Source organism: Hyla sarda, chromosome 4 (genome assembly GCF_029499605.1).
Source record: "Hyla sarda isolate aHylSar1 chromosome 4, aHylSar1.hap1, whole genome shotgun sequence".
In the NCBI taxonomy this organism is placed as follows: domain Eukaryota; kingdom Metazoa; phylum Chordata; class Amphibia; order Anura; family Hylidae; genus Hyla; species Hyla sarda.
In genome coordinates, this window is record NC_079192.1 from 93,343,356 (window position 1) to 93,358,799 (window position 15,444).

A 15,444-nucleotide genomic window follows, 5' to 3' on the forward strand; every position below is an offset into this window, starting at 1 on the left:
TGGCATACATATTTTTTGTCGCTCGTATTTCCTAAGAACAAATAGAAAAAATGTATAGTCAACGCATGTGAGATGACAGACAATGTTCAAAATAATAAACAGGAGTCAAATCATCCTAGAAAACAAGGCAGATAATTCAGACTCTCCTTTCAATATTTGCATAAGAGTGTATAGTTGTGCTAAACCATAACATTACGTGGGCCTGTTGCTTAGGCCTGGGCTGCACTGACTTTTTACAGCACTACTGATTGATTTGATCAGACTGCAGATTAAAGCAAAACATTAAAGGGGTTATTCCGGGAAAAACTTTTTTATATATATCAACTGGCTCCAGAAAGTTAAACAGATTTGTAAATTACTTCTATTAAAAAAAATCTTAATCCTTTCAGTACTTATGAGCTTCTGAAGTTAAGGTTGTTCTTTTCTGTCTAAGTGCTCTCTGATGACACCTGTCTCGGGAACTGCCCAGTTTAGAAGCAAATCCCCATAGCAAACCTCTTCTAAACTGGGCGTTTCCCAAGACACGTGTCATCAGAGAGGACTTAGACAGAAAAGAACAACCTTAACTTCAGAAGCTCATAAGTACTGAAAAGATTAAGATTTTTTAATAGAAGTAATTTACAAATCTGTTTAACTTTCTGGAGCCAGTTGATATATGTAAAAAAGTTTTTTCCTGGATAACCCCTTAAAGGGGTACTCTGCCCCTATACATCTTATCCCCTATCCAAAGCTCAGGGGATAAGATGTCGTATTGAGGGGTCCAACATCTGAAGGGTCCTCCTCCCACCCCCGATCTCCATGCAGCACCCAGCGTTCAGTACATTATGTTCAGAACGCTTGGTGCAGGTGGCCGTGACGTCAGAGAACGGAGACCACAAGGGGGGGGTCCCAGAGGCCGGACCCCTGCGTTCAGACATCTTATCCCCCTTTTGGGCTGTGTTCACAGGAAGCGGTACCGCAACTAATTACTGCATGCTTTCTTTGCTGAGTTTTACAACTTTTTACTGGAACTGTGGTAAAAGTTATGCGTTTTATGGAGATTATTGCATGAATATTATGCAAATAGTGTGCATAAATAGTTGCAATACCAAAAATTAACCGAAACGAGTGAACACGGCCAAAGTTGTGTGCAGTCTTGTAGACTGCAGCTTTCACTCAATAGTTAAAGGGGTACTGCGCTGCCCCAGCATTCTGAACATTTTGTTCCTAACGCTTGGAGCAGGCGGCAGGGGTCTTGATGTCACTGCCACGCCCCCTCAATGCAAGTCTATGGGAGGGGGCGTGGCAGCCACCACACCCCCTCCCATAGACTTGCATTGAGGGGGCATGACTTCACAATCCTTGTCGCCTGCTCCAAGCGTTCTAAACGAATGTCAGGTACCGCACAGAGATCGTGGGGGTCCCAGGGGCGGGACCCCGCGATCAGACATCTTATCACCTATCCTTTGGACAGGGGATAAGATGTCTAGGGACGGAGTACCCCTTTAAAAGCAATCCGTTGCGCTACAGAAAGTTGCAGAATAACCCCGGCCTTACATGTTGCTGTACCACTATATTGCATATCGATTTACTGTGAACCTATTAACAGGATTCTCCGCTGCCCTGCCTTCCGAAGCTCCGCTCGTAGCGTCCGCCCCCTCGTGACATCACGCCCGCCCCCTCAACGAAAGTCTATGGGAAGGGGGCGCGACGAGGAGTTGGGCGTGACGTCACGAGGGGGCGGCCTCGAACACGGAAGCCTGCACACAGCGTTCGGAGTAATAAACTTCCAGACGCTGGGGAGCGGAGCTCCGGAAGGCAGGGCAGCAGAGAACCCCTTTAAATGAGATTTTAAAATACAAGTGCCGAAAATATCGCTTAGGTTAACAGACAGTACACTATAGTAGATGTGCGCCACTAAGTGCAGGTGCCAGATCCATATTTAAACCATAATACACTCAGAGATTGGTCCTTCTTAAGGACAATGTTCCCCCAACCAGTGGCTCAGTTGCAAAATTAAAATTCCCATCATGCCCGACATGTGTGGTGGTCAGGGTATGATGGGGGTTGTAGATTTGTAACAGCTGGCAAACCACAAGTTGAGGAACAATGTCTTAGGCTATGTTCACACGGCAGAATTTCTGTCCGGATTTGCACTGGAATATTCAGCTCAGAAATTCTGCTGCAGCAGAGCCCCATTGATTTGCGAACTTTCCCGACACAGGCATCATCACTGAAAGGCATTGTCTATGATACAGCACATTTCCAAATGGTCCTAGCACCCGCCGGAATATTCAGATGTGCGGAATGTCTGCCCATGTTTTTCAAGCAGACATTCTGCACATTTTCGGCCGTGTGAACCCCGGCCTTACATATAAAAACATGCCAACAGATAGAAAAAGACGACTTTTCCTAGTATAGTTCTCATTTTCCCCTACCATTGGATCCTGTCCAGCTAATGGCAAAAATGACCACAGAAAATAAGGAGCTCAGATAAAGTCATCACTGTGCGTGGGCAACAAATAACAGTCAATTTTACAGATGTGAACAGAGCAAGCTGGGCACCGGGGCTCTGGAACTAAATAGTCTATTTCCACTATGGGGAGCAGAATCATTGTCAGTTTGATCCTTTTTTTAGGATTAGATTACTAATTCATTGTCTATTCATGCACCAGAGTAAATTAAGGCTGTATGTGATGTCCTCTAGTTTAAAACCCCCACTCAAAAAAAACAATAAAAAAGGTACCAAACCACTTGTGCCATCCAACCCCTATTGTGAACACACACATACACTGTACGAGCACACTGATCCTATAAAACAGTTAAAGGATCGTGCCATTCTATAAGTGGGCATTCCCTTTACTAGTAACCGTCACTAATGTGCATAATTTCATGATCTGTATCATCTGTATTAAATCTGAAGGTGCAGAATCTGCTTGATCATCATACGGGTTACATAATACAGTAAGTGATTCTATTTACACATATTACATACAAAATACAAATATTTTATAAATAGGTCTGCAGAGAAACTGGTACTTGGCTGCACTGCTTACACTAGGAAGTTTGGACCCTGCTTGAAGATTTATTAAGACACGGCCCTTTAATTCAAACAGAACAATGAAGATCCCATAATGTGGGGCCAGCATCAGAAAGTCAGAATCCATAGGTCATAGTGTATCAAATGTGTTGGGAGAGGACAACTCCTTCTGTATCCAACACTGTATTCATGGGCGCAGTGGATCCTCTACAGGTGGTGCTCCCAGGAAGAAGATATATATACACATGACAGTCATTAATGTCCAGGTATTTTTGGGCAGTTTGTCTATGAGATCTGAATCCAGAACAAGATTCCCAGCAAAAAAAGTTCCTATTTACAGTCCGAGGAAAAAAAATTATTAAAAGGTCTCAATCAATGAGGAAGCTCAACTTCTACAGCCACGAGGGGACTGTGTGATGGCCTTCGTAGGTGTAGCCCTACTACAACCATATAGTGCCCCATCCAAGGAACGATAGAGCTGTGATCCTCCCCTGCACTAGTATGATCATCTGTCCCTGGCCTTTGAGCCTCCATGTACAGTACAAATGATAGACTAGAGAAAGACCCCCAGCACTTGGCACGTTATGATAACATTCTGCTGTTCATCCAGGCCGTAGGTTACAGGGTCTCGCCAAAATGATCTTTTCTGTATTCAGCTGCATCCACTTGCCCATCATTTTCATCATCTACATAAAAGGTAAAAAAAAAAAAAAAAGTTAATTCTTTATAATAAATGAGTATTCGAAATGCAAAAGCTGCGCATGCACTAAAATGCAAGTTAACACTTTGTCTGACCTATAATAGACTGGTTAAGGGAAGTTTTTGGTATCTGCAAAGCAGCATGCAAGTATGCTATTGAAACAAGGGGTAACTTTACAGGCTCTTAAAGGGGTACTCTGCCCCTAGACATCTTATAGGGGTTAAGATGTCTGATTACAGGGATCCTGCAGCTGAGGACCCTCGCGATCTCTCTGCTGCACTGCGTCACAGCGCTGGAGGCTTGTGACGTCACGGCCACGCCCCCTCAATGCAAGTCTATGGGAGGGGGCGTGACGGCAGTCACGCCCCCTCCCGTAGACTTGCATTGAGGGGGTGTGGCCGTGACGTCACCAGCCTACACCCCGCATCGCCAGTCATCCATCCGGCATGGAGTGAAGTTGGCTCTGTGCAACGGTTGTTTGGGTTGCCACAGCGATCAGAAATCTTATCCCCTATCCTTTGGATAAGGGATAAGATGTCTTTAATGCTCCTATGGTGACTATTGGGGGGGGGGGGGGGTTGGGAATGAAAAACCTGTGTAGAATTTTTTAAATAAAAGTAGTAATTGATTGGTTGTTATGGGCAACTGCACCACTCTTCCTCTACACAGGTTTTGATAAATCTCCCCATAATGTTTTTGTGGCCAGATATGGATTCTAGATGAAGAACACGTATAAAAGGAAGATCGAGGATAGGACTGATTAATAATGTCCAAGTTGGTTGTTGTTAATTTTAAAAGCCCTTCAGGCTGTGTTCAAATGATGCCTTTTTTCACACGATTTTCCTGTGATTTTGGCATAATTGCAGCAAAAACTTTGCTATTTTACTACACCTACCCAGAGTGGAAAGAATGCCCTGTGTGAACACAGCCTAAGACAGGCAAAAAGTCAATAGTGAAGAGCTGCCCGTATGTTCAGGCGAGCATTCACTTGTATCCTTGCTGGCATCACAACCCCAATTTATACGGGAATCGGTGTACTCGACTAATAATGGTTTTTAGGCACACAAATCCCAGCACTTGGGGGGGGGGGGGGGGGGGGGGGGGGGCTGGGTGGGGGAAGGAGAAAAAAAAACAAACAAACAATACTCACCCCTGTCTAATAATGCCAATTTATACTTCCCCTTCCTGGTGGATTAACTTCGGGCAGAAAAAAAACTGTACGTCTCTAACTTAAAGGACAACTGCAGCGGAATTACACTTATCCCCTATCCACAGGATAGGGGATAAGTGTTTGATCGCGGGGGGTCCGACCGCTGGGACCCCCCTCAATCTCCCTAACGGGGCGCCGGCATTAGCGCCCATGGTGACGTAGCATCGACCTAGAGGTTGGCGGTGATGCCCTGTCTCCCTGTCTCTCCCATAGAGATGTATGGAGAGCCGCGGCCCCGTACAGGAGAGCGTTCGGACCTTCCGCGATCAAACACTTATCCCCTATCTTGATGATAGGGGATAAGTGTTTGTACCGCTGCAGATGTCCTTTAACATGCCTATTCAGATCCACCAATCTTTTGAGGTTAATTTCTTACCATTTCTATAGCATCTCCTCTATCTCCCTTAAAGGGGTACTCCGCCCCTAGACATCGTATCCCCTATCCAAAGGGCATAAGATGTCTGATGGCAGGGGCCCTGCCGCTGGGACCCCCACAATCTCTGTGCAGCACCCGGTGTTCGTTTAGAAGCTGGGCCGCGCCCCTTGTGTCATCACGCCCCACCTCCTCAATGCAAGACTTACATATCCATTGTCTGTGACTCCACATGCTAGTGAAGTTGAGTCACAGACAATGAATAAGTAAATTGAGCTGTGAAGCCCCGCCCCCTGCACATGATTCACTGAATCCAGTGAACATATCTCTGGACATATTTAAGTAAGTGACCCCTTGTTGGACTCCTGTTCACCCACACTATAACCCACTGTATTGGGTGTGAACAGGCTGACAGTTTTCCCTTAAAGGGATACTCCGCTGCCCCAGCATTCGGAACATTTTGTTCCAAACACTTGGAGCAGGCGGCGGGGGTAGTGACCTCACGGTCACGCCTCTCGTGACTTCACACCACACCCCCATTAATGCAAGTCTATGGGGAGGGGGCGTGGTGTCTGCCACAGACCCTCCCATACACTTGCATTGAGGGGGTGTGGCATGATGTCATGATGGGTGTGGCCATGGCGTCGCCACCCCTGCATCTCACTCCAAGCGCTCGGAACAAAGTATCCCTTTAAGAATATCCATAGATATTATAAGTTCACCAGGAACCATCAAAAAGGATCGATCCTAAAATCTTGAACTGTTGGCAGTACTAGAATTAAAAAAACTTGGACTTGTGAGCTGAGAAAAATCCATTATAATACTAAACTATATGCAATATAGCAGAGAGCTAAATTGTGTAATGAATAATGAAATTTACATCCAAATCTCTTGCAAAATTTTACTGAATCTTAACTTTTATTCATGATACGACCTCTCACTTGAGCAATAGATCATTCCTCCCCTTCCCAAAATATATCCCCAATCTATCAAACAATGGCCCAATACAGAAAATGCAGGTTAATGGTCTATTCACACGTACAGTATTCTGTTCAGATTTGATGCGCAGGATTTTCTGCTGCAGATTTCAAAGTAAACTGAATGACTGAACACAGCTTGAAATCCTGCGCATCAAATCTGCACAGAATACAGTACGTGTGAATAGACCCTAAAGGGGTATTACAGGAAAAAAAAACATAGGGGATAAGATGTCTAGGGCTGGAGTGACCCTTTAAGGCCATGTTCGTACGGGGGAATGTCTGCAAAAAAAAAATTCCCATCGATTTCAATAGGATTCTGCGGTGCACATGGCGGAATTTCTGAAGCAGAAACATGTTTCTGCCGCAGAAATCCCATTTCCGGAGTCTGCAGATGCAAATGGGAATGATGTTGAACCATCTGTAAAGCTGTCTAAATTATCATGGTGTCCGGAAGTTTTATTCATTTACTTTTGAAAACCAATAGCAAACTTTCCGATGATGCTGAAAAACCCTGTATTTAAATGCAGACCAAGGCACAATTTTTCAGGAAAGGCTTTCACACCAAACATCATATAATTTTACACTTCTCAAGAGTACAGAAAAAACAGCGGCACTAGCAACTTGTATCTAAATTCACTATTATGGACCAAGGACAGCTCTGGGAGTCTCAGTTCAAAAGCCTGCGGCAGTGCTAGGACAGAGAATCGGCTTCAGTAAACATAGTACAATGAAAGAGAAAACGTAGCCTGCACTCACCGCACAGTACGGGTATCACGGCCTCAGATTCCGGAACCTCCTCGGTGACGTGGGAGTAACAGCCGCTGCTGACAGCGCTCAGAAAATGGGCAACAGCCGGCGGGTTCGCGTTACAATCAACGCTTCTTCCGGCCCACCGGGCCGGAAGAAGCGTTGATTGTAACGCGAAACCGCCGGCTGTTGCCCATTTTCTGAGCGCTGTCAGCACCGGGCCGGAAGAAGCGTTGATTGTAACATGAAACCGCCGGCTGTTGCCCATTTTCTGAGCACTGTCAGCACCGGGCCGGAAGAAGAAACCGGGCCGGAAGAAGCGTTGATTGTAACGCGAAACCGCCAGCTGTTGCCCATTTTCTGAGCGCTGTCAGCACCGGGCCGGAAGAAGAAACCGGGCCGGAAGAAGCGTTGATTGTAACATGAAACCGCCGGCTGTTGCCCATTTTCTGAGCGCTGTCAGCAGCGACTGTTACTCCCACGTCACCGATGAGGTCCGGAAACCGAGGCCGTGATACCCGTACTGTGCGGTGAGTGCAGGCTACGTTTTTTCTTTGATTGCATCATATATTTTTACACTACGACAAACTGCTATTAAAGCATGCACGAGCAACGCTGTATAACACGGTTAGCATCAAAAGGCAGATACCCCATGCTGTTACTAATGGATGCAAAGAAAGATGAAATGGCTGTCACAGCACACACCAGATGAACCAAAGACACAAGCACAAGACCTACGCCAGTCAGTAAATGCAACATATGGAGATTAGCAATAATATATGAAAAACATGCAGTCTAATGCTAATCGTACCAAGCATCATACCTCAATGTAAAAACACACCAGCCTGTGCTGGAGAAATCATGCTTAGAAAATCGGGCATGCAGAATGAAGCAAGCACCCCCCCCACAGTCATCTAATGTCTCCAGCAATAAATGTATTGAAAGCCATTGCTGTGAAATGGTTATAAATATCAGACACTCTTGGTGACTAGAGTCATGTGACTTGGATAATCCAGAGCTGGATTGTGGAAAAACATGGGGATAATTTGACGCAGGCAGAGCCCACGCTCACCTTGTACGTCTTCTTCTCCCCCATCACCATCCTCTTCCTCATTGTAGGCCAGCTCTGCCTGCTTGTCTGCCTCGTACTCACCCACGTTACCATCATCCCCGTTATAATCTGCCACCTTAGAGCCATGTTGAGCATCTACAGGGGACTCATTCTCATCAAAAAACCGACCTGGGAAGTCGGGAGTAGGAAGGAGCAGAAAAGCAGGAGAAAAAGGAAGGAAAAACGTAAGAAAATTAGGAAACATACGTACAGACAGGACAGGACTTTTAGCCCCAAGACGGAGTCATCTGAAGATTACTACATGTGTCTACAATGCAGAGCGGTCGAGGATAAGAGATCAGAGATACCTGTTCAGATTAGAACCAGCGACCTGTCTGACACAAGGGGAGAGGGTCTATGATAATAGTTTTTAGAAATTCAAAATTTTACACAATTGTATGGAATAGGACACATACAGTATAATGAAGAAGTATAAAATAAAGTATTAAACCATGTCTGGTAAAAAAAAAAAAAAAAAAAATTTATATAGATATCAACAGAAACGACAGACAAGTTATTAATAGTGGGGGCTCTAGACGGGGTACATGCACCAGTCCAGAATAAAAAGGCACATGGATGGTAAATGAGGTAAATTAACAAGGGGGGGGGGGGGGTGTCATATATTAAACGGGTACTCCGGTGAAATACTTTAAAAAAAAAAAAAAAAAAAAAAAAAAAACTTCTATTAAATAGACAGAGATGTCAGCAGAGAGCACTGTGTTTCAAAAAGAAAAGAATTTCCTCTGTAGTATTCAGCAGCTAATAAGTACAGGAAGGATTAAGATTTTTTTTATAGAAGTAATTTTCAAATCTGTTTAACTTTCTGGCACCAGTTGATTTAAAAAAAATAAAAATAAAGTTTTTCACCATAGTACCCCTTTAAGGCTAAGTTTCCACTTGGTTTTTTTTCTGGCAGTTTTTGAGCCAAAGTCAGAAGTGGATCCATAAGGGAGGAGAAGTGTAAGTTCTTCCTTTATATGTCCTATTTCTTTTGAATACACTTTTACAGTACGTTAAATTTAACAGTGGAGCAATCAATGATGTACATATCAAGATTGGGGGGTGGATGACTTCAAAGAGCCAATGACAGGTTAACAATTGGAAAAAGGTGACAGGCGGCAGCACGTCCTTCTTCAATTCTTATTTTACTGTAATTGTGGTACATGGAGCAGTAAGGGCAACAGATCAGCAGGTTGATCTGAGCTCTGGACGCACAGAGGTATTTTATGTGTAACCATCCTGGCAAAATAAAGCTCAGCTTTTCTCCTTTCCATTGCCAATCCAATGTTTCTGGCTGCTCTGCAGTGTTAATCTCTGGTTCTTTAACTGCTGAAAAACCACAACTCCCATCATGTACTGACAGCCCTCCAAGTTGTGGGTGGCACATGGGAATTCCAGGAAGCGGTCTCCCATGCTCCCGATGCACAAAGCTGGGAGTAACCTATCAATCAAGCTGACCCGGGAGGGGGAACATGAAGGAGCTGGGGAGACCACCTTAAGACTCCCCTTAAAAGGGGTACTCCATTGTCCTGAACACTTGGAATAGGCAGCGGGGGTCGTGATGTCATGACCACGCCCCTTGTGATGTCACACCACACCACCTCAATGCAAGTCTACGGTCGCCACGCCCCCTCCCATAGACTTGCACTGAGGGGGCTTGGTGCGACATCACGACCCCCACTGCCGGCACCCAACGTTCTAAACCAACCCTGGGTGCTGCACAGAGACTGCGGGTCCCAGCAGCGGGACCCCACAATCAGACATCTTATCCCCTATCCTTTGGATAGGGGATAAGTTGTCTAGGGGCGGAGTTTCATGCTCAAATATACTAGCTGTAACTCCACCAAGATACAACAGTCATACATGTATGCTTTTGCCTCCTTTCACTGTAGCCAATAGTAGCTCTGTGATTTCCGAAAATATAATATTTCCCCCATAAGTGAAAAGAACTGTACTTTAATGTCCTAGAGCCCTAAAACAGACTATCCCATCATCAAAAGCACAGACACTGCTTGATAACCAGAGAGGTAAAACATGGCATCAGTTTCCATCAATCTGCCATACTGATAGTCGCGGTGTAATTCTAACTGCACACTTCATATATTATTTCCACATATATAAATTATTAATGCAAAAAGGCAAAAGTTTAATTAACCAACTGCAAGCACGTTACATAAGAAAGGCACAGTGCAGAAGGAAGGAGAAATGGAGCCGATCACAGTATACACAGTCATAACATTAAAGCGTTACTGTCGTTAGGAACTTTTTCCCCCCCCCCCCCATTTAACTCTTCCTTAAAAACTAAGCATTATTAGAGCTGGGCGGTATGACCAAAAATGTGTATCACGGTATATTTGTAACTTATGGCAGTTCCAGGCTAATTCTTTCACCCCCCCCCCCCCCCAAAATCATGCGACTCACCAGCGCTGTTCTGCTCCCCCCCAATTAATTATCAGCCCAGCAGGGTACTACTCACATTTGTCACCCGCAAGCACTGCCCTCCTCCTCTTTGTTGCGGGCCGACACCGGCGCTGGAGCCAACGCTGTCCGGGCATGCTGGCAGTTGTAGTTTTGCAACAGCTGGAGGACCGCAGGTTGGAGACCACTTGCATACAGTATAGAATTCCAACGCCGGTGTCGGCCCGCAACAAAGAGGAGGAGGGCAGTGCTTGCGGGTGACATATGTGAGTAGTACCCCACTGGGCTGATAATTAATTGGGGGGGAGCAGAACAGCGGCGGGTTACATATGATTAGTTCCCCAATGTGTGGACAGCACAGCAGCGCTGGGCTGATAATTCATTCACAAGGGGGAGGGGCCCAACCGGTATTGCGGTATGGAAAAAATTTATATCGTGCAGCCCAAAAATGTTGGTATTCAGTATGAACCGGTATACCAGCCAGCCCTAATATATCATATTATATATTATATATAAATGTTTATAAACCCATGGCCACTAGGGGTCTCTGTCTTTTTAATTTTGAAGATTAACCCTGGTATCTAGGGCTCTTTGGTCCTAGTTACTAAGAAAAGGACCGAAATTCTGAAGGGAGGGGGAGTGGTTCTCTCTCTCCTCTGCTCACTCGGTACAGTGTATCAGTGCAGCTTTCAACTGTGTGAGGAGAACACCTGTGAGATCCAGAAAGGATGCAGACAGATTGCAGCCTCTTCAGGAGAAGCATTTCCATGCACAGTCACAAGCAATACAAGGTGTTAAACTATTTATATGCAAAATGGTTTCTCTTTGGTCATTTTATGAACTTATTTCTTGTGTATTTGCATTATATGGGTTCCACATGGCTGCTTTAGAGTTATAAAAAGCATGCACGTTGGTCACAAAGCTGTGAAAATGTAAAAATCTTTAATTTTTTCCACACAAAGTGCAGGGTTTTCTTCTGTTCTTGCATCATATAGTTTCACATGGCTGCATTAGGGTTATATAGAGCATGGCATGGCTGCATTAGAGTTATTAGAAGGGGGGTGCGGGGGAGGAGAGGAGCTCATCATACTCCAGGGGAAACACCCCCCAGCCTCAGTAATATATAGATCAAAAAGGTATTTTACATATTAACACATGCATATTATTATGCATACAGGTCTTAGGGCACATTACTACACCCATTTAAGCATTTTTATTTTTATTTTCTTACTAATGACAGTAACGCTTTTAATTCACCCAATATTGTATAGGTAATCCTTATGCTGCCAAAATAGCACAGACCCATGAAGTCACCGACTCCACAAGACCTCTGAACGTGCCCTATGCTGTCTGATCCATGGAGGTCGCACCTCACAACACCAGACTTTTTTTCTCAAGCACATCCCACAGGTGATAGATTGCTATCAGGGGAATTTGAAGGCCAAGTCAACACCCTGAACACCGTCACATACCTGGCTGTGATGCCCAAATGTCCATTGTTTGTGCTTTCAGCAGTAAACAGGGGTAAGTAAGCTGCAACATAGTGTGTTCTGACTCCTTTCTATCATAGCCAGCATTAAAAGGGGCATTCCCAACTTTGACATTTATGGCATAGCCTGTGGAAATGCTATAAATGTCTTATAGATGTGTAACACTCCCCTAGCTGCTTCTTTAAAGGACATCTGCCGTCAGTGTAAATACTCCTATCCCCTATCCTGCGGATAAGGGATAAGTGTTTGATCGCGGGGGGTCCAAACGCTCGGACCCCCTGGCTCTCCAGTGCAGGAGGCGTGTTGACCACAGCATGACACCGTGCCTGGAACGCCTCCTCCGTGTAGTTCTATGGGAGAGGCGGGAAAGCAGCGTTCGTGCATCTCCGCCTCTCCCACAGAGCTGTATGTGGAGGGGGCGTGCCATCAACCTCAGTGAGGTCGACTCTACGTGCATTAGCTGGTGCACAGCGCAGCGATGCCTGGGCCCCGTTTGGGAGACCCCCCCCCCCCCCCCACGATCAAACACATATCCCCTCCACAGGATAGGGGGATGAGTGTATTTACACTACAGATGTCTTTTAACTCCTACTGAAGCGAATGAAGAAAGAAGTGTACATGCGTGGCCTCTCGAACATGTCTTCTACAATGGAATGTGGTTGGCAGCGGCTGCCGCACTAGGAGGGTGATGGTAGCCCCATTCTTCACAGAGATGTTGGTTTCAAAATTGAAATCTACACTATTGGCTGAAAGGACCCGGTTAGGAAGTTCTCTAACCTTTTAAGCAATTTATGCACAACTGGACAGTGATGTCGCTGCAGCTTCCTGAGGTATCCATTAAAGGGACACCCGTGACCGATGACTTACTTTGGGAATTGTCCGCTATAGGCTAGCAGATATAATTATTCAAGTACAGAATAGTATAGTGTATTATGCTATACCATACTTTATTTATTGCAGTATACTGACACTGAATATACAAGCCCCAAGAACAATCTTTTGGCCTCCATCTGAAAATGGACACTTATGGAAAGCAGAAAACAAGAGGAAAATCCAGCTCCCAAGGTGCAAGTACAATAAAACTTAACGTTTACTTCATCCAAATAAAAATAAAATTCCGTGGTGGAAGTGAGTGGTGACATGTCACCCTAAAATCGAAGTGAAACGCCATGGCCAAGACTAAGAGATTATGCTCGAAATGCATCGGCGTTTCACTTCGATTTTAGGGTGACATGTCACCACTCACTTCCACCACGGAATTTTATTTTTATTTGGATGAAGTAAATATCATAATATCATCCGTCTGTGTCTGGAGTCTCCAAGCGGAGAGCTGATCTATTTCCCTTCTGTACCTATGGAAAGCACCTGACATACACAATAAGGGCAAAATGCGATGTGAATGGGGCCTTATTCTGTCTGGAGAATATCCTTGATCTGCATAAGGCTCTGTTAACACTATAGTCATGGCTTCAGTGATCACATTTACTTCAGGGGTCGGCTGTTCTTCTGACAGAGAACAGAACTATGAGACCACACTATTTTAGCCACCAAATAAACTCCAGACATCAGTTTCTTCTGTCCAAACTAGTGTTTCCCAACGAGTGTGCCTCCAGCTGTTGTAAAACCAACTCCCAGCATGCGCGGACACAAATGAAGGCTGTCTGGGTATGCTAGAAGTTGTAGTTTTGAAACAGCTGGAGGCACACTCGTTGGGAAATAAATACCGGTCCACACACTTAAAGGGGTACTCCGATGGAAAACTTTTTTTTTTATTTTTTTTTTTAAATCAACTGGTACCAGAAAGATAAACAGATTTGTTAATTACTTCTCTTAAAAAATCTTTACCCTTTGAGTATTTTTAAGCAGCTGTATGCTACAGAGGAAATTCTTTTCTTTTTGAATTTCTTTTTTGTCTTGTCCACAGTGCTCTCTGCTGACACCTGCTGCCCATATCAGGAACTGTCCAGAGCAGCATAGGTTTGCTATGGGGATTTTCTCCTGCTCTGGACAGATCCTTATACGGGCATCAGGTGTCCCGCAGAGAGCACTGTGGAGAAGACAAAAAAGAAATTCAAAAAGTAAAAGAATTTCCTCTGTAGCATACAGCTGTTAAAAAGTAATGGAAGGGTAAAATTTTTTAATAGAAATAATTTACAAAATCTGTTTAACTTTCTGGCACCAGTTGATTTAAAAATAAATAAATAAATAAATAAAAACTTTTCCACCGGAGTACCCTTTTAATATAGATTTCCAACTATGTCATACATAGACACACCAGGTCAAGCAGGTAAAGAGCTACAGTTTGTTTCATAGAAGGAGATTTTGAGCAGGTGAATAAGCCATATTTTTTAACATTACATCAGAAAATGGGACAATTTTTATTATACAGCACAGGTCTCCTAAATTTATATGTAAAATCTATTTTATCTAGCCCCCCTTGAATGTGCGACCATTTTGCCTTCGGTATATACTGGAAAAGCAGGTCTAACGAGACTATGATTTTAATTTGTAAAATTTACCCAGCTAAGGCTCCTTTCACACTATGAGCATTCATCCTGTGTAAAAACAGATGTATAATAACGGATGAAATAACAAGGAGTATTCATCCGTTAAGACCAGTTATAACATCCCTTATGTATGGCCGTTAACGCCTCTGCCTACAGACTCCCACTGCCGGGACTACTACTACTCCCATCATGGAACAGACTTGTTTCCATGATGGGAGTAGTAGTTCCCTGGCTGCGGGAGTCTGCCAGTGGCTGGGGAGACTACATTAGTGTTTGTACTACGACAGACTCTGTTTATAATGGGGGTCGTAGTACAGGGGCTGAGGGATTGATCGCCCCGGTCTCGCTTCTGAGACTCGACGCGATTAGAGGTTATTAAACAGGGAAGCGGGCGGCATGCTCCACTTCCCTGCGATATACGATGTATTTACTGTACTTTAATTTTTAAGTTCCCCGCCGGGAGCCCTGAATGGTGGGTAATGATGAGCCATTCAGGGCTCCCGGCGGGGTTTTCAAATAGAAGAGCTGCGGTGAGGAAAAGATATATAGAATCACTGGGGGGAGGGGGCGTATAGATCTGGCCCCCCACAGTGCTTCTATATATCTTGCCCCCCACAGCGCATTTATATATGTCCCCTCTGCAGCGCATTTATATATGTCCCCTCTCAGCGCATTTATATATGTTGCCCTCCGCAGCGCATTTATATATGTCCCCTTCCGCAGCGCTATCATAAGCCCCCGCCAGCGCTATGAATGAAAAGTATTCTACAGCAGCGCATCGGGCCGCCAGATGTGGAATACTTTTGATTCATAGCGTTGCAAAGGCATTTGATTATAGAAGCGCTGCGGGGGCCAGACATAAGGATTTATGTCTGACCCCTGCAGCGCA

At 44.7% G+C, this 15,444-nt stretch overlaps 1 protein-coding gene across 2 annotated transcripts in view; it reads right to left on the minus strand.

The window, feature by feature from the left end:
- Positions 1 to 621: 621 nt before the first annotated feature.
- The window catches only part of GOLM2 (golgi membrane protein 2), a 52,180-nt gene continuing 37,357 nt past the window's right edge, over positions 622 to 15,444 (minus strand). Inside the window, exons 9-10 of one of the 2 annotated variants that reach the window (XM_056571569.1) lie at positions 8,102 to 8,269; positions 622 to 3,705 (exon numbers count right to left, since the gene is read on the minus strand). In XM_056571569.1, coding sequence (XP_056427544.1) covers positions 3,638 to 3,705; positions 8,102 to 8,269 — 236 coding nt within the window. In that variant the 3' untranslated portion in view covers positions 622 to 3,637. The remainder of the gene's footprint in view (positions 3,706 to 8,101; positions 8,270 to 15,444) is intronic. The other variant, XM_056571571.1, reaches the window with a different exon arrangement.